The sequence below is a fragment of the Symphalangus syndactylus genome, chromosome 2 (genome assembly GCF_028878055.3).
Source record: "Symphalangus syndactylus isolate Jambi chromosome 2, NHGRI_mSymSyn1-v2.1_pri, whole genome shotgun sequence".
NCBI classification, from domain to species: domain Eukaryota; kingdom Metazoa; phylum Chordata; class Mammalia; order Primates; family Hylobatidae; genus Symphalangus; species Symphalangus syndactylus.
This window is the reverse complement of record NC_072424.2, coordinates 130130737-130156112: the sequence shown is the minus strand read 5'-3', so window position 1 is coordinate 130156112 and position 25376 is coordinate 130130737. Positions and strand designations below refer to the sequence as shown.

Genomic DNA, 25376 nt, shown 5'->3' with positions numbered 1-25376 from the left:
TGGATGCCAGCAGTATCATTGGTGCTGCAGGGTGGCATGGCCTTCTTAGACCGAGCAGACAGGAGATCCTAAAATTGCTGGAGTAGAAAGCCCAGGGTGAGCTCAAGAGCAGCATCAGTACCTACAACACTGTGCTCACCAAAGTCACACATCAGGTGCAGAAAATGTTCTATTGAATTAATGGACTTATTTAAATTCCAGCCACACTAATGCTTCACTGTGCCACCTTGGGAAAACCTCTTCTCTTCTTGTAAGGTGGGGATAATAAGAACACCTGCCCCCAGCCACCATCTTTTAGGAATTAAATGGGATAAAGCATGTAGACTCGTTGTGTGAACTCCACAGTCCTATACCAAACTGTAAGAATGAAGAGTCAATGGCTGCCTCTATGTGGCCACCTTTTTAAAAATTTGAGACAGGGTCATGCTCTGTCACCGAGGCTAGAGTGCAGTGGTGCAATCGTGGCTCACTGTGGCCTCAAACTTTTGGGCTCAAGTGATCCTCCAGCCTCAGCCTCCCACATAGCTGAGACTATACACATGTACCACCACACCCAGCTAAATTATTTTTTAATTTTTTTTTTTGTAGAAATAAGGTCTTACTGTGTTGCCCAGGTTGGTCTTGAATTCCTGGTCTCCACCAATTCTCCCACATTGGCCTCCCAAAATGCTGAGATTATGGGTATGAGCCACTGTGGCTGGTGATATGGTCACTTTTTATAAATGCTCAGATATTAATAGATTAGGGACAAAAATTATCATTTCCTTATGGCAATCTTTTCAACAAGGCAGGTAATTTAAGTTATATATATATATATATATATTACAGAGCTCAGTAAAGCTAATTTGATATTGAATGAAACAACTGTAATTGTTAAACACTATTATTTACATGGATTGAACCTCATGGCCCAGAAACATTTGTTACCAATGATTTTACAATAAATATTTACCTAGTTAGCTTACGAGATCAGCCGTAGTTTTGAAAATCTTATACTGTCAAAGCAAAGTAGAAAGAAAATACAAACCTAATAGAAGGTTGATGGTTAGTAGTAAGAATGACTTTCAATGTTTTCTGAGGTACAGTCTAAGTTATTTTGCAAAATTAACTTTAAAAGTACCTTTATCCATTGATAAACGTTAATTTAATTTCTGTGTTAAAAGTTTTTCTAGCTGTCTAAATGAGTGCTTTATGGACTCATCATATACTTATGGAGAAGAAATACTCATTTACTACCTTTAGTAAATTAATAGGAAAATAACATTTTAATTCACAGGTTAAGAGTGTTTAATCAGCTAGAAGATGAATTGAATTCTCATGAGCATGAACTATGTTGGTTGAAAGACAAAGCCAGACAAATTGCCCAGAAAGATGTAGCTTTTGCACCTGAAGTTGACAGGGAGATAAACCGCTTAGAGGTCACCTGGGATGATACCAAAAGACTAATTCATGAAAAGTAAGTCAAAACCCACCCAGTTCTTGTTTTAACTTCCCACTTACTTTGTGACATTGGGACATTGCCTGTTTAGCATTTATGTGATCAGTAGTTAAATATCTTTTACCATTTTAGGTATTCTGTGTCACTTTCATAACACTGAAAATTTACTTATTTCTACAGAACTTTATTGAGAATGTTGCTTTGAGATAACAATTATAGGCCAGGCATGGTGGCTCACGCCTGTAATCCCAGCACTTTGCGAGGCCAAGACGGGCGAATCACCTGAGGTCACAAGTTCAAGACCATCCTGGCCAACATAGTGAAATCCCATCTCTACTAAAAATACAAAAATTTGCTGGGTGTGGTGGAGGGTGCCTGTAATGCCAGCTACTCAGGAGGCTGAGGCAGGAGAATCACTTGAACCCCGGAGGTATAGGTTGCAGTGAGCCGAAATCACACCACAGAATTCCAGGCTGGAAGACATAGTGAGACTCCTTCTCAAAAAAAAAAAAAGAAAAGAAAATTACATGTGAAATTCAATGCGTAAAGCAGGAGTTGTCACCAGTTATGCAGTGCTACCATGACAGCCTTAACTTTTAATTTTCTATTTTTTTTGTTTTGTTGTACTTGTTTGTAATTGAGGTATAATTTAAACACACTAAAATTTACTTTTTTTCATATGCAATGCTATCAGTTTTGACAAACTTATACAGTTGTGTAACTGTTAAATTTCACAATGAAAGTTCTACCACCTAAAAAATGGCCTTATTTCTTCCCCTTGCCCTTAGCCCCCTGGCAACCAGGGATCAGTTTTCCACATCTATAGTTTTGTCTTTTCTTAGATTCATTTGTAAACAAAATCACATAGAATGTGACCTGGCTTCTTTTATTTAGCACAACATATGTCATTGTGTGTGTCAATAGTTCATTCTTTTTTTTTTTTTTTTTTTTTTTTTTTTTTGAGATGGAGTCTCACTCTGTCACCCAGGCTGGAGTGCGGTGGTGCTATCTCTGCCCACTGCAAGCTCCACCTCCCAGGTTCATGCCATTCTCCTGCGTCAGCCTCCCAAGTAGCTGGGATAACAGGCGCCCGCCACCACACCCGGCTAATTTTTTTGTATTTTTAGTAGAGATGGGGTTTCACCGTGTTAGCCAGGATGGTCTCGATCTCCCAACCTCGTGATCCACCCACCTCAGCCTCCCAAAGTGCTGGGATTACAGGTGTGAGCCACTGTACCTGGCCAGTTCATTCATTTTTTATAGCTGAATATTCCACTGAATGGGTGTACTACAGTTCATTCATTTACTAGTTGATGGACAATTGGGTTCTTTCCAGTTTGGACGATTATAAGTATTTATAAACATTCACATTCAAGTTTTTGCATGTACATAAGTTTTTATTTCATTTGGGTAAATAATCTAAAAATGAGACTCTGGATTGTATAGCAAAAATATATGTTTAACTTTATAAGAACCTGCCAAACTATTTTTCAAAGTAGTTGCACCATTTTGCACTCACACCAGTCCTGTGTAAGATTTCCAGTTGCTCCACATAATTTCTAACACTTGGTATTGTGACGTTTTTGTTTATTTGCTTGTTTGACATTCTACTAGATGTGTAGAGCCATCTGTGTGTGTGTGTGTCTTTAACTGCTCCTTGTGGAGCAGGACTCATAGGCATTGTGCTCAGAATTGGCACATTTTGTTTTTAATTTGTATATCCCTGATGACTGATATTGAGCATATTTTGATAAGTTATTTGCAATCTGTATATCTGTTTAAATATTCAAGTTGGCTGATTTGGGTGATATTTTTGTTATTGAGGTCTCTTTTATATCAATACAATCCCAGTTAAAATACCCACAGAATTTTTGTAGAAATTGACAAGATGATTTAAAAATGTATACATAAAAGCACAAGACCTACTAGAATAGCCAGTACAGTTTTCAAAAAGAATTGGAGGACTTTGCTGGCAACTCTGGTACCTAAAATAAATAAGTAAGTAAGTAAGTAAATGAATAAATAACAAATGAAAAAGGATTGGAGGACTTATACTAGCTAGTTTCAGTGTGGTACAGGCTGAAGGATAAACATATAAATGAGTGGAACACAGTCCAGAAATAGACCCAAACATATACAGTCAATTGTTTTGACAAAGATATAAAGAAAGTTTGGTGGAGAAAGAATAATGTTTTCAATAAATGGTACTAGAACAATTGGACATTCATATGCATTTAAAAAAATGACCCTCAACGTGTACTTTACATCATGTACAAAGGCCTATTAAACAAAATTTGGAGCACATTATATGATGTAGACTATTACTGTAGGCATTTTCAATTGAATCATGTTGTGCAAACTTTATTCTATATTATTAAACATTATCCTACATTGTGATTTCTTAGAGGTTGCACAGTGTCCTATCATAAGAATGTATCTAGATTTATTTAATAGTTGACCTGTTTTTAACATTTGGTTATTTCTACAGTTTCTCCTATTACAAATAATGGTGTGAAGAATATCACTTTACCTAAATCTTAGTGCACATAATTTTATTTCTTTGGAAAATCTCTGGATGTAAACTTGCTTGCTCAAAGGCATTTTATTCTATTGTTGTTGTTTCTTTTATGAGACAGTCTGCCTCTATCGCCCAGGCTGGAGCTCAGTGGTGTGATCTTGGCTCACTGCAACCTCTACCACCCGAATTCAAGCCTTTCTCATGCCTCAGCCTCCTAAGTAGGATTACAGGCATGCGCCACCAAGCCAGGCTGATTTTTGCATTTTTAGTAGAGACGATGTTTTGCCCTGTTGGCCAGGCTGGTCTCGAACTCCTGGCCTCAAGTGATCAGCCTGCCTTGGCCTCGCAAAGTGCTAGGATTACAGGCGTGATCCATGGCGCCCAGCTGTTTTTTGTTTGTGTGTGTGTATGTGTTTGTTTGTTTAAAAAAAAAAAGCCTACAGCTTCCAATATTCCCAGAGGGTCTTCCATCCAAGTACTAACCAGGCTGGACCCTGCTTACCTTCAGAAGATCAAATGAGATCAGGTGCATTCAGGGTGATATGATTGTAGACCACCTTATTTTTATAAACAACAGCTATCTTCTCCTTTTGACAGTCTTCAGGGTAGTGATATCCAATGAGAATTTATTACATTGAGATGGAAGAGAAAATCTGATATATACTTTAATTACTGAGTAATCTTTTTATTTGTTAGTTTTGGGCTATGTTTTGTTTTATTGTTGTTTTCTTTCCTGCAACATATGCCATTATGAAATAATGAAAACAACATGAAAAAGACAATTAAATATATATATATTTGGGTGACTCATCTATGTAAGTTTGAGTTGGCAAGAACATATATTTCTTCTTTGTCATCGAGTTCATAGATTTTGTTTCAATGGTCATTGAGTTCATAGATTTTCTTTCAATGGTTGTGTACATACCTCATTCACGGAGAATATTTTGGACATTGGAGTCAGTAGGATTAACCAGCAGCACTAGTTTGAGGACAGTATGTAGGAATCCATCTATGAGTATTGATACCTTTATGTAGTGAAACATCAAGTCCAATTGTAGGGAACTCTCCCTTTTCCTGATACATGACACCAAATAATATATTTTCTTTAATCATTACAGTCAGGGTCAGTGCTGTGGACTTATTGACTTAATGAGAGAATATCAGAACCTGAAATCAGCTGTATCTAAAGTCTTAGAAAATGCCAGCAGTGTGATTGTAACCAGAACTACCATAAAAGATCAGGAGGATCTTAAATGGGCTTTTTCCAAGGTAAAATTCAAAATGTGTTTATGTTGGTATTCTGCTTTAGTAGATCTGGTTTTTACTCATAAAGCAGTTATCTGCACAATTCTTATCAGTATACTTAGATGTGGATAATTCATGCTAACGAGCTCAAGTTTTTTTCCCCTAGGAATGCTGACATTCTAGGATTCTAGCAATTCAAGAAAATGGTGTTATATATATTCATATAGTTAATTAATATCACTAATTTCTGCATAAGGTCAATTATGAATTAAATTTCTTAGAGGCAAATGGTTTTAAACTCATGACTTATCACTGACTATTTTATTAATTAAGAAATCATTTATCCACAGCATGAAACTGCCAAGAACAAAATGAATTACAAACAGAAAGACTTGGATAACTTTACCAGCAAAGGAAAACACTTGTTATCTGAGCTGAAAAAAATTCACAGTAGTGATTTCAGCATGGTGAAGACGGACATGGAGAGCACCGTGGACAAATGGCTGGATGTAAGATAATCACCTGGGATTCTGCGAACCATTTAAATATTCACATTCCCCAATCAAATTTTTGGGCAAAGCGTTATTCAAGGATGTGAATTTCACTTTTTTTTTTGGAGACGGAGTTTCACTCTTGTTGCCCAGGCTGGAGTGCAATGGCGCAATCTCAGCTCACCGCAACCTCTGCCTCCCGGGTTCAGGCGATTCTCCTGCCTCAGCCACCCCGAGTAGCTGGGATTACAGGCATGCGCCACCATGCCCAGCTAATTTTGTATTTTTGGTAGAGACAGGGTTTCTCCATGTTGGTCAGGCTGGTCACGAACTCCTGACCTCAGGAGATCTGCCTGCCTTGGGCTCCCAAAGTGCTGAGATTACATGTGTGAGCCACCACACCCAGCCGAATTTTACTTTTAACATTTAGTACTAAATGCGAAATGAGAGTCTGAGGAAAAAACGTGCTCATATAAAGTTTAGAAATAATAAAATATGTATCTGCTTTGTAAAAACTTATTCTCAGACTTTTGGGAATTTCACTTGATAGCCTCAGTCATAACAAATTATAACTCTGAATGTTTTCCTTTCCCAAACTCTGAAATTATAGATAAAAAAGAAGAATTTATAAACATTCTATAGAATATTAAACCATAACATATAATAATTTTAAGTAATAAGGCCATAATTTTGCATTGGAAAACACTGCACTTGTAATTTACATCTTTGGGTTTTAGTTCTTGTTCTGTCACTTACTAGCTAAGTGAACACAGAACAAGTCACTTGATTTTTCTGGAACTCTATATATCAATCCATAAATATTTTACATTACCTTCCAGCTAAAAAATTCAGTGATCCTGTTGCCCTCCTTCTATCAAAATCTAGTTTCAGAAGTACAGTGGTTCCCCTACTTAAGCTAAATTTACCAGTTAGACTTTGATATTTGTGTAATATAATAAAATAATTTGGGGACTGCAGAAAACCCTATTTGCTTCCACTTTTAAAAGAATATTCTTTGGCTGGGCGCGGTGGCTCACACCTGTGATCCCAGCACTTTGGGAGACCGAGGTGGGCAGATCACTTCAGGTCAGGAGTTCAAGACCAGCCTGGCTAACATGGTGAAACCCCATCTCTACTAAAAATACAAAAATTAGCCGGGCGTGGTGGCGAGTGCCTGTAATCCTAGCTACTGTGGAGGCTGAGGTGGGAGAATCGCTGGAACCCAGGAGGTAGAGGTTGCAGTGAGCTGAGATTACACCACTGCACTCCAGCCTGGGAAACAGTGAGAATCTGTCTCAAAAAAAAAAAAAAAAAAAAAAAAGAACATTCTGTTATTTTTTTTTAGAATGCTATTGTTTTTTGTTTATAGCTTTTGGGATTTTAGTGCATATCATTATAGGAAGAGTGATAAGCAATACTATTTTATTTTAATGTGCAAAATTGGTTGCTTTCATATGCATTATGTTATAAATATGTTTGAATCTAATTAATGCTAATTATACCTCAGCATTACAAATAAAAATGCTTATTGTTAATACTTTTAAAAATAAATACAACACTGTCCTTGATGGACCTTTGTCCTGTAGAATTCAACCTTATAGTGAGTTATAGTAGATTCCCACGGACCTGCTGTTGTTAGTATCCCAATTTACAAATGAAAATGCAATGTCTCAGAAATTCAAACAACTCTCCCAGTGACAGAAGCAATCTATGTATTGGTTAGCGTTTACATGAGTTGGGTGCGCTTATTAGATTACAATAGTTTTTGTGAAACTGTGTCAGTCAGAATATACTTTTCTGATAAAAGAAGCATTGGTACTCTGGTTGGGGGATGATCATCTTACGCCTCTGACTATGAATGCCATGGCTTCTGTTTCTCTCCTAGGTATCAGAGAAACTTGAAGAAAACATGGATAGGCTGAGAGTAAGCCTGTCCATTTGGGATGATGTACTCTCAAGTAGAGATGAGATTGAGGGATGGTCAAACAACTCTGTTCCACAGATCGCAGAAAACATCAGCAACCTGGATAACCGCCTCAGAGCTGAAGAACTGCTTAAAGAATTTGAGGTAAATTGACTGTGTTGACTTATGGGAGCCGGTGGCATATTGTTGACCAGAATATGAAAAAAAAAGAAAAAAAAAGTCTTTCTTAAAAGTTTATTCTTCTTTTAACTTTTATTTTTATTTTATTATTATATCATTATTATTATTTGAGGCAAAGTTTTGCTCTGTCGCCCAGACTGGAGTGCAGTGGTACTCCAGATCTCGGCTCACTGCAACGTCCACCTCCTGGGTTCAAGCGATTCTCCTGCTTCAGCCTCCTGAGTAGCCGGGATTACAGGCATGCGCCACCAGGCTCTGGCTAATTTTTACATTTTTAGTAGAGATGGGATTTCACCATGTTGGTCAGGCTGGTCTTGAACTCTTGACCTCAGGTGATCTGCCTACCTCAGCCTCCTGAAGTGCTGAGATTACAGGTGTGAGCCACTGTTCCAGACCTTATTCTTCTTTTTAGAGACATAGAAGAGCATTAGAGAACTCTTAACTATCTTTTGCTATTTAATTTGAACAAGTTATGAATGAAAGGGTTTTTTTTTTTTTTGCATTTTTATCTATGCTTATTTAGGGCTCTTTAAAGCATTAGTAGAAAAGTAAAAGTTAATTGGTCCCATTCTTTGGAGAATATGGCATCCTTCTACTTAAAAACCAAATTGGAAGTTGTTGTAATTTAGTAATATTTAGTACCTATTTTTCCTTATTCAAAAAAATCCCAAACTGCTCACTGAGTCCTTACCATGTTTTCTTATTATGCCAGGTAGTGGGTTCTTCCACTTCCTTTTCAAAAATAGAAGAAAATTGGAGATTGGAGGGTCACAGGCTTCCACGAAGAGTCCCTGACCTTTTAAAATTCTAGTCACCAATTCACTTTAAACTCTTTTTATTCCTATTTCTTGCAATCATTTATTAATCATTCTTCAAATTTTTAATGAGCACCTAAGATATGTCAGGCACTGTTTTAGACATTGAAAATATAATAGAAAAACAGAAAGTCCTACCCTCGTGGAATTTACATTATTTATATTACAATATATATTATATATAAAATATCAAGTAGTAATTGGGCTATGATAAAAGTGGAGTAGGGTAAAGAGAAATAGAGTAAGGAGATAGTGTCTTTGGTCCAGAAAAATATACATGAATGAATTGTATTACGTAACTTATTTGTCTTTGATCCAAAGAACATTCTAAATGCTTTATTATCTAATTCCAATCTCTGAGGGCAATCAGAAGGAGAAGAAATTATCCAGACTAAAGGTACAGGCAGGGGTGATGGATACCGCAGTGTCCTCAGCTGTTATCTCTCATGCTAAACTAACATTACAGCTCCAAAGTGACCTGTGCTGGATCCAGTTTATACCAGCTTGCAGAAGTCAATTGTTAAATGTTCAGGAATTTTGCAAGCCAGTGTTAAAAACAACCATTATTAAAACTTAAATTGTAAATAAATTTACGATTAAATAAGTTCCATTGAATACAAAGGTAATGACAACTAAAAACATATCACTTTCCATTATTCTTCTACATGTCACTACTGTTACCTAGGCCTTTGAGTTATTGACATCTATTGTGTCATGGTTGAAATAATTTATAACAATGTACTGCTCTGTATGTCTTCAACTCCATGTGCTGTGACGTCATGTCGTAGCTTACCATGGTGGTAAATGCTACAAATCAGGGCTCTTTGTGGGAGGTTGAGAGGGAGTTGTTAAAGTAATCAACTACTATTGACCTCAGAAATCCAATGATTCAATATGCTTCCAAGCCACATTAGATATGACCAGGTTCAGTTACTCACAAAGATGGGTTCTTTATGTTACCCACTGTCCGTGTGACACACTAGCTAATAAAATCAGTGAATCAGATTCCGCCCAGTGCCCACAGGGCCATTCCCTCTGCGGTGTAGTGAGTGTAGATAAGTAGGGAGATTCCTCAGTTGCCTGGCCAGCTTCTGGAGAAAGCCAGAGGGCCTGACAGCTCATCACATCTTCCAGTAAGGAAATTCCTTTCAGAATTGAAGGCATCAGGAGATTTGCTAGTGTCCACAAAGCACCAAAATACCATTTTTGAGAGGAATAGTTTATTAAATGCCCCTTTGTGGCTTCAGATAACTAATGAAGTTTACAAGCATCTCATTTGTTTCATGATTCTTTGATCGTTCTTTCCTCTTCTTTATGTTACTGTTGGTGCAAAAAAAGGCAAAATATTATGTATCAATTTCTTAATGAATCTGTTTCTGCTTTAATATCCTTTAAATTTTTTTTGAAATGATTTGTTCATATTACACACAGTCTACAACAACTAGGCACTCCTGATGTGTTCTTGCTTTGAAATTCTTCTTCAAGAGTTTCATGCTGCCATAGTAACCAGTAATATTAAAGTTAATGAATAAATGACAGTTAGCCTATTGAAAATCCCCGCTGACTCAAGACTTTGGGTCAGTGTTTAATTTTTTTCCAGGAGGTTTTTTTTCCTAATAAAAAGGAGTGGAGAGAAACAAAGTTCTGCACACTCCTTCACATTCACAGTGAACATTAATTGTAACATTTTACACGTTTGTACATCATAACAGCCCTCAGAAAAATGAAACAGATTTTTTTTTTTTACAGTGGCTTAAAGTTGGGGTATTTTGACAAAGTTAGCTCTTCTTGAAATTATTAAATGCCAAATATAGCATGTCAGTGTTTTTGATTAGTTATGCTTCTTCCCTTTTGGCAGTCTGAAGTTAAAAACAAAGCATTGAGATTGGAAGAACTGCATTCCAAAGTTAATGATCTGAAAGAATTAACTAAAAATCTAGAAACACCGCCAGACCTTCAGGTAAACATTTTGTAATAACTACTAGACTTCCATCCGTTTTGTAATAACTACCATATACTAGACTTTCTCTCTCTCTCTCTGTGTGTGTGTGTGTGTGTATATATATATATATCTTTTATATGTGGAGATAGATATATATATATCCTTTATATGTGGAGATATATATATATATCCTTTTTATGTCCTTGATGTTATCATCATCACCATAATTCCAAGCAAATAGGTGGATCGTATCAGACATGGGGGTCAAAATATTAATATATTTTCACATTCCTTGGGCCAGTATTAATAGCATATTTCCAACTCGAATATTATAATAAGGGTAGTTCTTTTTTTGCCTACTGAATTTCGGGAGCATTATCAGCCAAGTTGCCTTATGGACCATTTCACGTCTAGAAAGGAACAGAACCCCCTCTTTTTTTGGTGTTTTTGATGTTGGTTGTTTGTTTGTTTATTGAGACAGGGTCTCACTCTGTTACCCAGGCTGGAGTGCAGTGGTGCAATCTCAGCTCACTGCAACCTCTCCCTCCCAAGCTCAAGCAGTCCTCCCACCTCAGCCTCCCTGGTAGCTGAGACTACAGGCATGTGCCACCACGGCAGGCTAATTTTTTAAATTTTTTGTAGACAGGAGGTTTTGCCATGTTGCCAAGGCTGGTCTTGTACTCCTGAGCTCATGCAATCTGCCTGCCTCAGCCTCCCAAAGTGCTGGGATTACAGGTGTGAGCCACTGCGCGCAGCCTAGAAATCCTTCTTATGAATATTGATGTTCTTACTGATATTTTCCTAATGCTGTTACTCAATAACTGGGTTTAGAGGGATCACCACTATAAACCTCCCTTCATGGCCCTTCAGATGGCACAAATCCACGGGAACCATGAATCAGGCCAGGGTAGATCAGCACTGGTCAGGACACCTGGGCTACTTCAGTGCCCAAGCCCTGGAAGCATCTAGCATGGTGGGTCTCTTTTGGCTGCTAGCCCCACTGGCTCCAGGCTCAGGATTCTGCTGCATCCCTTTAGCTTCCATATGTGTTGCTGCTTCTGTTGATTTTCTCTATATTTCCTTTGTTCTTCTTGTGCTTTCTCTTTGATTTGCTGCTTTGGGCCAAGCAATCAATCTAGTTGATCGGTTATGCTTTTGCTCTGACCTGAGGCTGCTTGTTCAGCAGTACCATTAGGGATGATATACATGCACAGGAATGCTAGAAGTTTCATGTGAAGTAAGAAGACACAAATGAGGGGCTATCCATATACAAAAAAGATAAAGAGTCCTTATGCATGCCACCTGTGTTGGGGATATCAATGGTTAACAGTTGGACTTTTGCAGAGTTGAGGCAGGATCTTCAGAGAGAGTTATTGGTGTACTCTAGTCTTCTCTTTCTTCCTTCCTCTCTCTCTCTCCTTTTCTCTCTCTCTCTGTTTCTCTCTCTCTCTCTCTGTCTCTCTCTCTCTCTCTCACACACACACACACACACACACACATGTGCACATACACGCACCCCTATGTATACTCAAGGAAGAGGTGAGGGGGTGGCTTACCTTACCTCAAGGCAGAAGAGTTCCAGCAGTGCCACCTGGAGAACAGGATATTTGTCCCCTGCATTTGGCAGGCATGGGAGTCTGATCTCTATCCCCCCAAGAATCCTAAAAGTGACAGACAGGCTGGCTAACTGCTGCAATATTTGCCAAAGGATAAATGATGGCTTGTGGGGTCCTGCACCTCAAAGTCAGTTGGAGGTAAATGCCAGAGTGTGACCTCTGGCCCAAATATGAACCAGGAGAGGAAAAGAAAGGAAGAGACCACCATATGAGGATATTATAGGTGGCCTAAGAAGGCTATCTGGAGGATAAACAGACCTTAGCAATGAGAAGTTAAAGAAAGGCCTCCAGGCTGAGGAATGAGAAGTAAAGAGCCAAAAAACAGTGCACTATCATGTCTAGGGAACTTCACTGGGAAGTCCAAGCAGGAAAACAGTCAGAAAAACACACAGACCAAGGCCTATGGGAGGAGGAATGAATGCTAAACCTTGCCTGGCCTAGAGGGCACAGATGCCCATCCAGTGAGTCAGAACGCCTCACCCGCCTCCCGCCAGTCCAAGCCTATAGGAGAAAGAAGCCTTACACAGGGTGGCAGAACAGAAATAAAATGAAGGAAGAGAAAGAAAGACATTTACTCCCTTCCACACTGTGGGTCTCCTGCTTCCAGCAGATCTGAGGTGGGGGTAAAAATAAAAGCCTTAAATTTAAGTTAAGTTCAAAGTTTTCATTACCAAATAGGCCAGGATGTTTGAATTGTAGAATTGAGACTGTTTTTCAATGTATAGTGACTATATGTCCTTTGACTAACTAGGGGGCCATAGAAGTCGACCGTCCTGAGCTATATCATCCAGGGAAAAGAGAATAACTAGCCCCACTCAATATTTTAAAGCAACAGTGGGGACAAAAATAAAATTGTTTTATGATAAAATCCTACAGTGATGTTTGTCCCAGATAGTGTTACATCTGAGCAGACAATGGGTGTTTCTAGGGAGAATCAAGAGCAGATTTTTGGTCACCACCTGGGAATTCTGGGTAGGTCTAGCTCTGCTTTCAGAATGCCCTCTCACATCTTCCCTGGAACCTCAGTTAGAGCTGCCACTCTCCCACCCAGTGTTAACACAATCCTTCCTCTTTCTATTTGCCCGTCACTTTATATGTTTGGCAACTGTGTCCACTGATTTTCCTTCTTGGAAAGGCATATTAACATTGGAGCTGGCTTCCATAATGAGACTTGTGTGGCTTTGACAATTACATGAACAGAATTTCTACTGAATGTGTGGAGATCTTGATGAAATCTTGCTTGATATTTAGTTTATAGAAGCAGACTTAAGGCAGAAACTGGAGCATGCCAAAGAAATAACTGAAGTAGCAAAAGGAACCCTGAAGGATTTCACGGCTCAAAGTACACAAGTGGAGAAGTTTATTAATGACATAACAACATGGCTCACAAAAGTGGAGGAATCGTTGATAATCTGTGCCCAAACTGAGACTTGTGAAGGATTGAAAAAAGTCAAGGTAGGTAATAAACTATCATTAAGTGCTTCCATTCGAATGGTGATAGTAGTTCTCCTGTTTTGTGGTGACTATAATAAAAAAATATAACCTCTGCTCTCACCCATATGAGCACCAGACCAACTTATGTATGACATTGAACACAGCAAAGTAAGCAACACGTGAAGAACTGAATGCAGGTGTCTAGAAATCAAAAATGAATACCTTGAAAATAGCATGTGTTGCTGTAGTGCCTGCTCATAGTCTATGCTTGTTCAAAGGTTTTTTTTTCTTTTTTATAAAAGGGTGGAGCCTGTGGAAGAAATATTTGACTTCCACAAATTTTCAAACTTGAGTATCTGGTAGTTTTTCATCACTTAATTATATTTATTGGTCACTGTGACTGCTTTCATCCAGAGAATGTATATTTTTTGAAAAAGAAGAAGATGAGAAAACATTCCATTTCCATGTTTTCTATTTTTTTATTTTTATTTTTTGAGATGGAGTCTCGCTCTGTCACCCAGGCTGGAGTGCAGTGGCACAATCTGGGCTCACTGCAACCTCCCCTCCCAGGTTCAAGTGATTCTTCTACCACAGCCTCCCCAGTAGTTGGGACTACAGGCACCCACCACCATGCTCAGCTAAGTTTTGTATTTTTAGTAGAGATGGGGTTTCATCATGTTGGCCAGGCTGGTCTCGAACTCCTGACCTCAAGTGATCCACCGGCCTCAGCCTCCCGAAGTGTTGGGATCACGGGTGTGAGCCACCACACCTGGCCCATTTTCATGTTTTCTATCCATATTAATAGATAAAATTCCTAATTAGCTATTTGTAAAGGACATGCATTGAGTTGACTTTTCAACAAATGCAATTTGTTCTCTTTTAGCATATTTCCTTACTGTACTAGAAACTGAGGTCTTTTTTTTTTTTTTTTTTGATTAACTACTGGTGCTTTTGGTGAGCACGTGACTCTGAAACAAAGTTCAAGTGTCTCATTGAAGAATGTGAACGGTGATGGTCTCTAATCAATTGACTGAACCCAAGATCATGGACTGAAATCTATAAGGACCTATTCAGTTTGCTTGAAATGCTAGATTACACCTCACCCCCTAACTACTTCCCAACAGCTGTTTGTTCCCAAGAAGAACTGGGCAAAATTCTGAAAGAATCAGTACAGATCTAGTACAAGTACTCAAAAACTTGCACCAAAATGTATACACCATGGAGTGGATTCAACAATGTCATTTCAGATTGTAAAAAAGTACCATAGTGAAGTAAATGGAGTATTTCTCTCAAGTTATGAATATCCTTCATAATATACTTTTATTCTGTAGGATATACAAAAAGAACTTCAAAGTCAACAAAGCAACATCAGCTCCACCCAAGAAAATCTCAATAGCTTGTGCCGCAAGTACCACTCGGCTGAGTTGGAGAGCCTGGGCCGTGCAATGACTGGTCTGATAAAGAAACATGAAGCCATGAGCCAGTTGTGCTCCAAAACCCAGGCCAGCCTGCAGGAATCTCTGGAAAAACACTTCAGTGGTGAGTTCTAAGGGGCCTTAGCGTGAGTAGTTTGTTCCGAGAAAGAATCCAAACCAAATGCTGCCTAGAAACTGCCAACAAAAGTTTGAGGAAACGTTCCAGAAGGGTATCACTTCAAATTCATTTGTGCTTTGTGATTCGAGCGATAGAAGTGCTGTGCTGGAGGCTCTCACCCTATGCAGAACTTTTTCTTTCTTTTTCCTCTTTTTCCCAAGAAAGCGAGGGTTCACCATCTTGATGATTCTGAATTTCATCTGCATTTTCTATATATAGCTCATGTGTGTGGAAAATTACTTCCACTGCTCAAGTGGCCAGCAGCCACTGTCCAAACAACTATTGAAATTTTTTATGCTATGATGAAGTGACACAATAAACTTGGATGTTGGTAGAAGCCGTGAAACAGGGCAGCCATAGGGTCCAGGAAATTGCCCGTCCTGTGGCCCTGCCTCTGCTTTCCACACGGCTGTGCCTGACATGGATCCATCATGACTCCCCAAAAGAGGAGGTGCTTCCTCCCTGTGCCATCAAAATGGCTTTAATGTCCCTGGAGCATTTCTCTCCTTGTACTTTTACATATTCAGGCAATTAATTATTTTTCTTGACCCAAAGAAAAAACACAACAGGATATTAGACATTCCAGGAACATACATTTCTTTTTAGTCTTTCCTCTGAGATAACTTCTCAGTTCTACCGTGAACTTGCATGGCTGTAGATCATACTTTATTACTTTATATGTTATTATTTTCTTTCTGGAATATTTTGTAAGGCAAGAGGAGATGAGCTAAAGGCCAGAAATGATTCATTGTGGCAATCCTGGGAGCCCATTCAATGTGTTGGATTTACTCCTGATTTTTTTATTTTTATTTTTTATTTATTTTTCTTTCAAAAGAGTCTACGCAGGAATTCCAGGAATGGTTTTTGGGAGCAAAGGCAGCAGCAAAAGAATCATCAGATCGCACCGGTGACAGCAAAGTTCTAGAAGCAAAGCTCCATGATCTACAGGTATAGAAGCTGACATCCTTTTTCTTCTTCCCCAAAATGTACTCCAGTGCCTGCAGGCGGACCTAAGTTATCTCATTTCCCAAATCTTATCTGAGCCAATCTTTCCCTTGTCCCTAACAGAATTAGGCTGATTGAGTCAGAAGGAAACAGATAACTTGATAAGTATGTTGAGAAATAAGTTGGAGCTACAGAATTTCCAGATCCCTTTCCTCTCTCTTTTTAGCCTATTGACAATTCTTCGAAATTCATTCTAAACTAAACCTAATTTTAATTTTTATAACAATAAGAGTATAATAATTGTATCTGTATTATATGACTATTGTGGAGGAGTTTTAAAAAGAAGAAGACGTGGTTTGTGTTTTTTTAGTAACTTATGGTCTATAGTTAGAGATAGGATATATTCAAACTAAAATAATAGATATTACAGGTTTTATAGGTTTTACTGACTGAAAATATATGAGCTCAGGAAGGAGAAGGCCATGGTGAAGTAGAGTTAAGAAATGATTTACAGAAGAATAGGCTCAAGTTAGGTTTTGGCCAAGCTTGTCAAGCAGCTAATCTGAGTAAAGCACTATGTTAAGTATTATAAAAAGAAATTTTTTTTTTTTTTTTTTTTTGAGATGGTGTCTCGCTCTGTCACCCAGGCTGGAGTGCAGTGGCGCAATTTCAGCTTACTGCAACCTCCACCTCCTGGGTTCAAGTGATTCTCCTGCCTCAGCGTCCCAAGTAGCTGAGATTACAGGTGTGTGCCACCATGCCCAGCTGATTTTTATATTTTTAGTAGAGATGAAGTTTCACCATGTAGGCCAGGCTGGTCTCAAACTCCTGCCACCCGCCTCTGCCTCTCAAAGTGCTGGTTATAGGCATGAGCCACCATGCCCGGCCAAAATAAATCATTTTTAAAAGCTAATGAGAACCATGAGGATTTTGTGGCCTAATGGGGGATAAAAATGATGTTGATAATTCATTAGATTAGAAGTTAATGATAGAAAGATTGTTATAGTGAAGGAAGCTGGTTTTGCAGGAGGTGTGGAGAATTCAGATGTAGAATTGTCTCCTTTTAAGCTTGAGGTGTAGCAGACTCCACAAGGAAATGCCTGAGTAACAGTTGAGATACCACTCTAGAGCTCTGGGGAGAGGCGGGGCTAGCCCTGGACTCTGGAATTCTTTTGCTTGTTGAAGCCCTGCCCAAGCATAGATTTTCCAAGAGAGAGATGCAGACCAGGAAAAGAAAGGGCCTGAGGATTTTGTATACAGGGTGGATCAGGGGAAGGGCTGGAGGCAGCTAACCAGGTAGAGGATCTCACATGAACCCTGAGAGATGGTGGAACCTGGACCATGTTGGGACAGTGAGAATGGGGAGAGACTGAGAACAAGACCTTGGTGAGAACGTCCTCGGTTCCACCTCGACCTTCTTTACACTTTGTCCTCAGTGGTTCCACTGGCTGGCTGGACACCATTCTCAATGAGGAGCCTTGGTTGTGTCCAATTGTATGCATCATTTTTACTCCGGCCTTGTTAAGCCTTTTTCCTTTGGACTCTGTTTTTCTTCTCCTGCTTTACTATTTCAGCTCACAATTGTAATGCATTGTCCCATGCACCTATTACCTTTATTTCCTGAAACAGAACATTTTGGACTCAGTCAGTGATGGGCAGAGCAAACTCGATGCGGTGACTCAAGAAGGACAAACTTTGTATGCACATTTGTCTAAACAAATTGTCAGTAGCATTCAGGAACAAATCACAAAGGCCAATGAAGAGTTTCAAGCATTTCTGAAACAATGCCTTAAAGATAAGCAGGCTCTTCAAGACTGTGCTTCAGAACTTGGAAGGTAGGTTATTTTAACAAACATAGATTTCATCATACACCAAGTGTGTTTTTAAAGGCTTAGAGAAAAGAGTCATGTGAATAAACAAATAACGTTTGACACTGTGAGTTTAAATTATAATAAGCTTTGATCATAAATACAGGTTGATACTAGGGCAATAATCAATTTTTCGGACTCTGAAGTTATGACTTGGCTTTTTTAATATAGAGAAAACAAATAAACTATATTTACTAGTAACTGAAAATTATATAAATGCATATAATTTTTGTTTATTTGGTTCACCAATATATATAAAGCTCTGACACCTCAATTTTTAGATTATACAAGGTTTTTCCTTGTATCCATTTCATTTGGGATAGAGTCATAGCAAAAAACAACGATTGAATTCTGTGGATCTAGATTCCAATAAGTAATATATGGTGAATATACAATTAGAAGGGGAGAAAAAGCCACTTATGACTAGGGTGAGAAAAGATGTCAGTAGAATCAAATTGTCTTTCTGATGGCAGAATAATTTGCCTGACTCTTGTCCAGCTTTCTTGGAGAGCTTACATTGTTTCCAAGACTTAGAGCTCTTGAGCTATATTTGAAAATCCCTTAAGAAACAAAGACACAGAGGCCACTTTCCCTTCTCTTCCCAGGGCTTCCACTGCCCTACTTATTCACTGGCCCCAACTCAAGGGTCTTTGTAGTAAGTCACAAAATTAAGTGCATATTGACATGGGAATGTAATCTTGTTGGCAATTACCAGCTATGAAATCAATTCATATCCGTTGGCCCCAATTCAGGGGTCTTCGTAGTAAAACACAAAATTAAGTGCTCATTGACGTGAGAATGTGATCTTCTTGGCAATTACCAGCTATGAAATCAATTCAGCTAGGTGAGATGATTCTTTTCCTGCGTGGATCTCAAAAGAAATTGTCATGATTGTCACTTTGTTATTAAAATAAGTGATAATTTGGGTGGGTTAGTTGTTAAGTTTTGTTTTGTTTTTGTAACTTGAACATTCATGAGGTCTTAATTGCCATTTAAAAGACATTGTGACCTCAGCTATTAAAAGTAATTTATCATAACAAGCATTTAAGAATTTCTCTAAGGCATTTTCTTTTCCTTAGCTTTGAAGATCAGCACAGAAAACTGAACTTATGGATCCATGAAATGGAAGAAAGGTTCAATACAGAAAACTTGGGAGAGAGTAAACAGCACATTCCTGAGAAGAAAAATGAAGTTCATAAAGTTGAAATGTTTTTGGGAGAACTGCTGGCTGCAAGGTATGGTCCAGAAATGGAACAGGTCCTTTACCTCTTACCATGTTTTAGACTAGTTGGTTGGTTGGTTGGTTTGGTTTTGATTGGTTGGTTAGTTGGTTTGGGGATAGTGGTTTGTGCTGTCCTTGAATGTCTGGAATACAAAGGACCATGCTGCACTCTTTGCAGCAGTGCAGTATTCTGGTGAGAGTGCAGGATGGAAGTAAGAAGCTCATCTGCATTCCAGATCCACCTCCTGTTTGTTCAAGAAATTGGGCAGGTCACTTATCTCTTGTCGCTCTTGATTTTAGCCTTCAAACATTTTGTTAATAATACTGTACTTTCCTCTCTGAGGTTATTTTGAGGATCAATTAACATAATGTGAAGCTGATATGAAGGAAAGAAAACCACAAATTCACAGTGACTGTAAAGATTTAAAAAAAAAAAAAAAAAAGAGTGCTAGCCAGGTGCAGTGGCTCAGGCCTATAATCCCAGCACTTTGGGAGGCCGAGGCGGGCGGATCACCTGAGGTCAGAAGTTCGAGACCAGCCTGCCCAACATGGTGAAACCCTGTCTCTACTAAAAATACAAAAATTAGCTGGGCGTGGTGGCGGGTGCCTGTAATTCCAGCTACCCAGGAGGCTGAGGCAGGAGAATTGCTTGAATCCGGGAGGCAAAGGTTGCAGTGAGCCGAGATCGTGCCACTGCACTCCAGCCTGGGTGACAGAGTGAGACTCCATCTCAAAAAAAAAAAAAAAGGAAAAAAAAAAAGAGTATTATATATGTCAATTTCCATATGTTATTCACACATTTCAGTTTCCAGTTCCATTTCCCACCCACCCATCCTTGTAATCTTAATAAAGTGAAAGGTATGGTCAAGTCTGACTTTCTTTGTGGTCCCTGTTCCCAACTACAGTATTTATCTCTTCATTGCTTCCCATTGAGAAAATATTTCTGGCTCCTTTCCCAGGCAAAGTTCCCTGATCTGTGCTTTTGACCCTACCACGTTGAGGTCTTTGCTCCCAAATTTGTGCTCCACCCCTGGCATTTTCAGTTGCTTGCTCTCCTTTGGAAGATAGGACACTTTCCACAGGGAAGCGCGGCTTGGCTTTGGCTCCTTGGGCTCATTAACTGTCCTCTTAAAGAGCCAGTGCATTTACATAAGAAGCAGAAGAAGATAGCACCCACTCTACTTTATCAAATAAGTCAGAAACAATCATATTATAAATCATTCTACTCTAAAGACACATGCACATGTATGTTTATTGCAGCACTGTTCACAATAGCAAAGACTTGGAACCAACCCAAATGTCCATCAATGATAGACTGGATAAAGAAAATGTGGCACAAATACACCATGGAATACTATGCAGCCATAAAAAAGGATGAGTTTCATGTCCTTTGCAGGGACGTGGATGAAGCTGGAAACCATCATTCTCAGCAAACTAACACAGGAACAGAAAACCAAACACTGCACATTCTCACTCATAAGTGGGAGTTAAACAATGAGAACACATGGACACAGGGAGGGGAACATCACACACTGGGACCTGTCAGGGGATGGGGGGTTAGAGGAGGTATAGCATTAGGAGAAATACCTAATGTAGATAACAGGTTGATGGGTGCAGCAAACCACCATGGCACTTGTATACCTATGTAACAAACCTGCACATTCTGCACATGTATCCCGGAACTTAAAGTAAAATAAAAAAAAAAAGAAAGAAATTCCAGAATTCAGATCATAGTCATTCTCTGTTTCCACTGAGTCCTCTTTTTAGTCAAACATGCCCAGTATTCCTTGTCTTGAAAAACAAACATACAAACAAATGCACAAAAGAACCCATGCTGATGACTACTTGTTGGTATGCTAGTTTGATGACTAATATAAATTGTCCCTGAAATACATTGATCTATATCGTTTCTATTCATTATCTAGTATAGTGCCAGAAAAATAGAAAATGTTCACTGAATTAACAGAATAATAGCATCATTGCAACCATATAACTTTCTGAAAACTACATTGCCCTTTAATTTTGCTTTTTAAATGTTGACTTGTGTCTAGATACAATATAACACACCCAGACCTACTTCCCTTCTTCCAGATGTTTTAAATGGCTTTCCGTATTCTCAGCTTTTATTTCTTCTCTACAGGCTGTTCATTACCTTCCTCTGTATCTGCTTCTCCTGCCATCATTACACCAAAACTGCCTTAGAGAAAGTGGCCCAAATATACTTCAACACCAAATTCAAGGTCTTTTGTGTTCCTCATTGTTTTTCTAATAATTGCAACTTTTTCGCATTGATAAGCATGCAATCCTTCTTGCAGTTTCACTCTCTGATATTCCAGGACCAGATGCTAAGAGATCTCAGTGTGCTTGTTTCTGGGTTCTTTCCCTCCATCCTGGCCACTTCTGCAGACAATCCTAACACGCTGTTCTGGTCACTCAGGTTCTCCACTGGGCCACCTGACTTCTCTCACTGGCTTGCTGCTTGCTCCTCCTAGTCTTCTAGATTTCTTTTCACCATAATATTTCACTACTTGAAATATTTTAAGGAAATGCCCTGTATAAAAGTACCTCAGCTTAAGACTCATTGACTTTTTATCATGCATTAAGCAATTTATCCCATAGTAAGAAGGGAAATCTCTTTTCTTGAATTATTATTTAACTCACATCATTGCTTAAGCCACCTTCTTGTCTCACCAAACAGATAACAAGTATAATAAATGCCTTTTAGCGTAGGTGTTATTTTATTTTATTTTATAAGTTCCAGGGTACATGTGCAGGATGTGCAAGTTTGTTACAGAGTAGGCGTCTTGTTGCATAACTGTTAGCAGATCTCAGGGTGGCCCATAGGATATATTTGCATAATAACCACTCCAAAAAAATTTGAAACATTCAGTTTCCACGAGAGATTTGTTTTGTGTTCTTTTTCTAGTAGTCACAACAGTTTATGTTAAGACATCCCATGCTACCCTCTGATATCCTGGGCTTTTTCCTGGTAAATGTGCGGATAAGAATTCAGAACTCTATAAGATGGGAATAAAACCAACCAGGCCACATAATGCTTACGTTTTCCCCTTGATCTAATTAACATGGCTCCAAACTAAGATGAGCTCAATACCTAAGATATAACAAGAAAACTCGTAAGTGATCCTACAACAGCTTTTCGAAAGAACATTTTTTTTTTTTTTTCCGCTTAGTCTCTGCACGATATTGTGTTGGGTCTTGGGAACATAAGATGAATATAATGGCCCTAGCTTTTAGAAAGTGAAAGGCTTTTGGACTGAGATAGTCGGTATACATGGTGATAGAGCAAGACAAGGCGCAGAGGGCACAGAGAGGTCCCACACTCCCCACCCACGCTGAGTTGGTGTGGATGCTCCTGGGGATGTGATGCCTGCACCAAGCTTTGAACAGGCAACTAGGAATGCAACAGTGCTGAGCAGAAGAGTTTTCATAAAGGAGGAATCTCCGTGTAGATACAAGACAGCAGGGGTTTTGAGAATTTCAGGGAGCTTTTCATCATCTGACCATTAAATAGGAATGGAGAGATGCTACAGAGAAGCCTAGAGAGGCAGCTGGGCCCATTTTCTGAGTTAAATTTGTGGAAATACGGTAAGTAATACAGTAGGCTCCACCACTGCTATTTGGATGCAGGCACAGCACAGACTGAATGGTATCCCCCGATAGGTACTGACAACATTAGGAGAGATCATAAGAGAATGAAATAGCCAGGTCAGTTCCCAGCGTCTTTATTTAAAAGGCATGTCAGCTATGAGCCTGTGTCTGGTTACTGTTCCAATATCAACAATCATTTGTCGCTCCCCTGCACTCCAGAATGTCAGAATTAATTTTCTTTTCTTTTTTTCTTTTTCCTTTTTTTCAGAGAGTCTCTTGACAAGCTTTCCCAGAGAGGGCAGCTTCTGAGTGAAGAAGGCCACGGTGCTGGGCAGGAGGGCCGCCTGTGTTCCCAGCTCCTCACAAGCCACCAGAACCTACTTAGAATGACCAAAGAGAAGCTCCGGAGCTGCCAGGTGGCCCTTCAGGAGCACGAAGCCCTGGAGGAAGCACTGCAGAGCATGTGGTCCTGGGTGAAGGCCATTCAGGACAGACTGGCCTGTGCAGAGAGCACTCTTGGGAGCAAAGACACCCTGGAGAAACGGCTGTCACAAATACAGGTACATGCGACAGCAGCCAGACACTGACAACTGCTGAATGCTAATTTGATTAGATTCACAAGTGCTTGTGTTGTGTCCTAATTGTTCTGTAAGCCTCTAAATGAGGATTGTGTGGGCAAAATGGAGAAATTGGGCAAAAAGGATACAGAGGCATCATTTTTCCCCTTTGTAAGGAAAGACTGTTGTTTTAATAGCTTTAAATAATTTTAAATTTGATTTAGTAAATATTCAGCAAGCGTTACTGAATATCTACTCTGCTCCAAGCACTCTGCAAGTTGCTGGGAATGTAGAGATAAAAGTTAGACTCCGTTTTCTAGGAGTTCACAGTCTAGGGGTAGACACCAATCTGTAAATTGCTACTTTCAATACAGTGCATGTGTAGGGGCCATGATTAAAGCCATCAAGGGTATATTGAAAGCTCAGAGGAGATCACTAACCCAGACTATAGCCAATGAAGGTGATCTTGAAAGAGAGAAATTAGCCAGCCAATCAATGTAGGGGACTGCTGGGTTTTAGACAGATGTGTCTTCATTTTCAAAAGAATGTATTTTCACTCTTTGAAACTGAAGTCAATAAAATTATACTTTGTAGGCTAGTGGTCCAAGTTTTCTAAGAATTTATATTGGAATTAATATTTGACTCCTAGACTCCCAGATACCTAATTTTAAGTCAATATTATATTGCAATAGGGCCCAGAGTTTGTTGTTTTCATTTTAAGGTAAGTAAAGTATTCCTACCTCAATTCTTATAGAAAACTACTATTTTTTTTTAAATAGAAGAAGGTTTTTACGTGCCTACTGATAAGTATTCTTTCTTCCTTCCCAGGATATTCTCCTGATGAAAGGTGAAGGGGAAGTTAAGTTGAATATGGCCATCGGCAAGGGGGAGCAGGCCTTGAGAAGTAGCAACAAAGAAGGTCAGAGGGTGATTCAGACTCAGTTAGAGACCCTTAAAGAAGTGTGGGCTGACATCATGAGCTCCTCCATCCACGCTCAAAGGTACAGAACCTATTTTTAGTGTTTGACTAAGTCCAATGCAGTGACTTAGTAAAATGATGGAGCAGTACTGAGGTTTCCTGGGGCGGAATTCCCAAGCATGTTACTGTAGCTTGTTGTAGGCATGCCTGTCTTTGTCTAAGTTGTGTTTTCCATAGGGCGATGACTGGTTTTTGCTTGTTATTGCTTTGTTTCTGTGTTCTTGCTTGCATTTTTTAAATATTTAAATCTACCTATTATCTCTCCTGGAATCTTACGTGACATGGGCTCAGCAAAACATCTCCTTTCAAGCCATCCAAGCAAAAATATATGGTTCTTTAATAACTTGAATACATTTTAGCTTAAGGAACATACGGAAAATTAACCTATTGGCAGCTGTTGAGCTTAGTCGTAAATCTGTTCCTCAACTAGAAGTCATACTACCCCCATTTGCATTATGGGAAATGTGCAGGGTGGTTTTGATTGTCACAGTGACGAGGGAATATCCCTGGCATTTAGTGACTGAGGCACAGAGAGCTCATATCCTACAAAGTGTGGGACATTCTCGCACAAGCAACAGTCAGCCCATCCAGTATAGAGCCCAGCCGTAGAGCCTCTGTTGAAATCACCTGTACCAGACGTTGATGAGGAAGTAGGGAAGCCCTTGATTGTTATACCAGGTAGTGTTTTTGTTGTTGTTGTAATTATAAGTGAGAGGTTTCTCCCTACCTCCCTCTTCTCAGAGTATCCATAAATAATCTGGCTCATTTGTCGGACAAATGACCATCAGTCTGAATTACAGTAAAAAAGAGCCATATTCTGATGGTTATATATCCTGTTAGATCATGGACACACTGGGTGCCCAATGTGATCATAACAAAATAGATGAATAGAAGATTAAAGTTTATACAAAGAAGGGAATAACAGACACTGTTGCCTCCTTGAGGGTGGAAGATGGCAGGAGGGAGAGGAGCAGCGAAAATAACTGTCATGTATTAGGCT

At 39.2% G+C, this 25376-nt stretch overlaps 1 protein-coding gene and 1 pseudogene across 10 annotated transcripts in view; one reads left to right on the top strand and one right to left on the bottom strand.

Moving 5' to 3' along the window:
- Window positions 1–25376, top strand: part of SYNE1 (spectrin repeat containing nuclear envelope protein 1) — a 528347-nt gene that overhangs the window by 222723 nt on the left and 280248 nt on the right. For all 10 annotated transcript variants that reach the window (XM_063632191.1, XM_063632173.1, XM_055267440.2 and 7 more), the window contains 12 exons: window positions 1277–1456; window positions 5075–5225; window positions 5552–5710; window positions 7578–7760; window positions 10470–10571; window positions 13421–13624; window positions 14935–15142; window positions 16032–16144; window positions 17771–17976; window positions 19089–19244; window positions 23109–23400; window positions 24226–24398. In XM_063632191.1, coding sequence (XP_063488261.1) covers window positions 1277–1456; window positions 5075–5225; window positions 5552–5710; window positions 7578–7760; window positions 10470–10571; window positions 13421–13624; window positions 14935–15142; window positions 16032–16144; window positions 17771–17976; window positions 19089–19244; window positions 23109–23400; window positions 24226–24398 — 2127 coding nt within the window. The remainder of the gene's footprint in view (window positions 1–1276; window positions 1457–5074; window positions 5226–5551; window positions 5711–7577; window positions 7761–10469; window positions 10572–13420; window positions 13625–14934; window positions 15143–16031; window positions 16145–17770; window positions 17977–19088; window positions 19245–23108; window positions 23401–24225; window positions 24399–25376) is intronic.
- Window positions 4391–4510, bottom strand: LOC129478191 (uncharacterized; annotated as a pseudogene).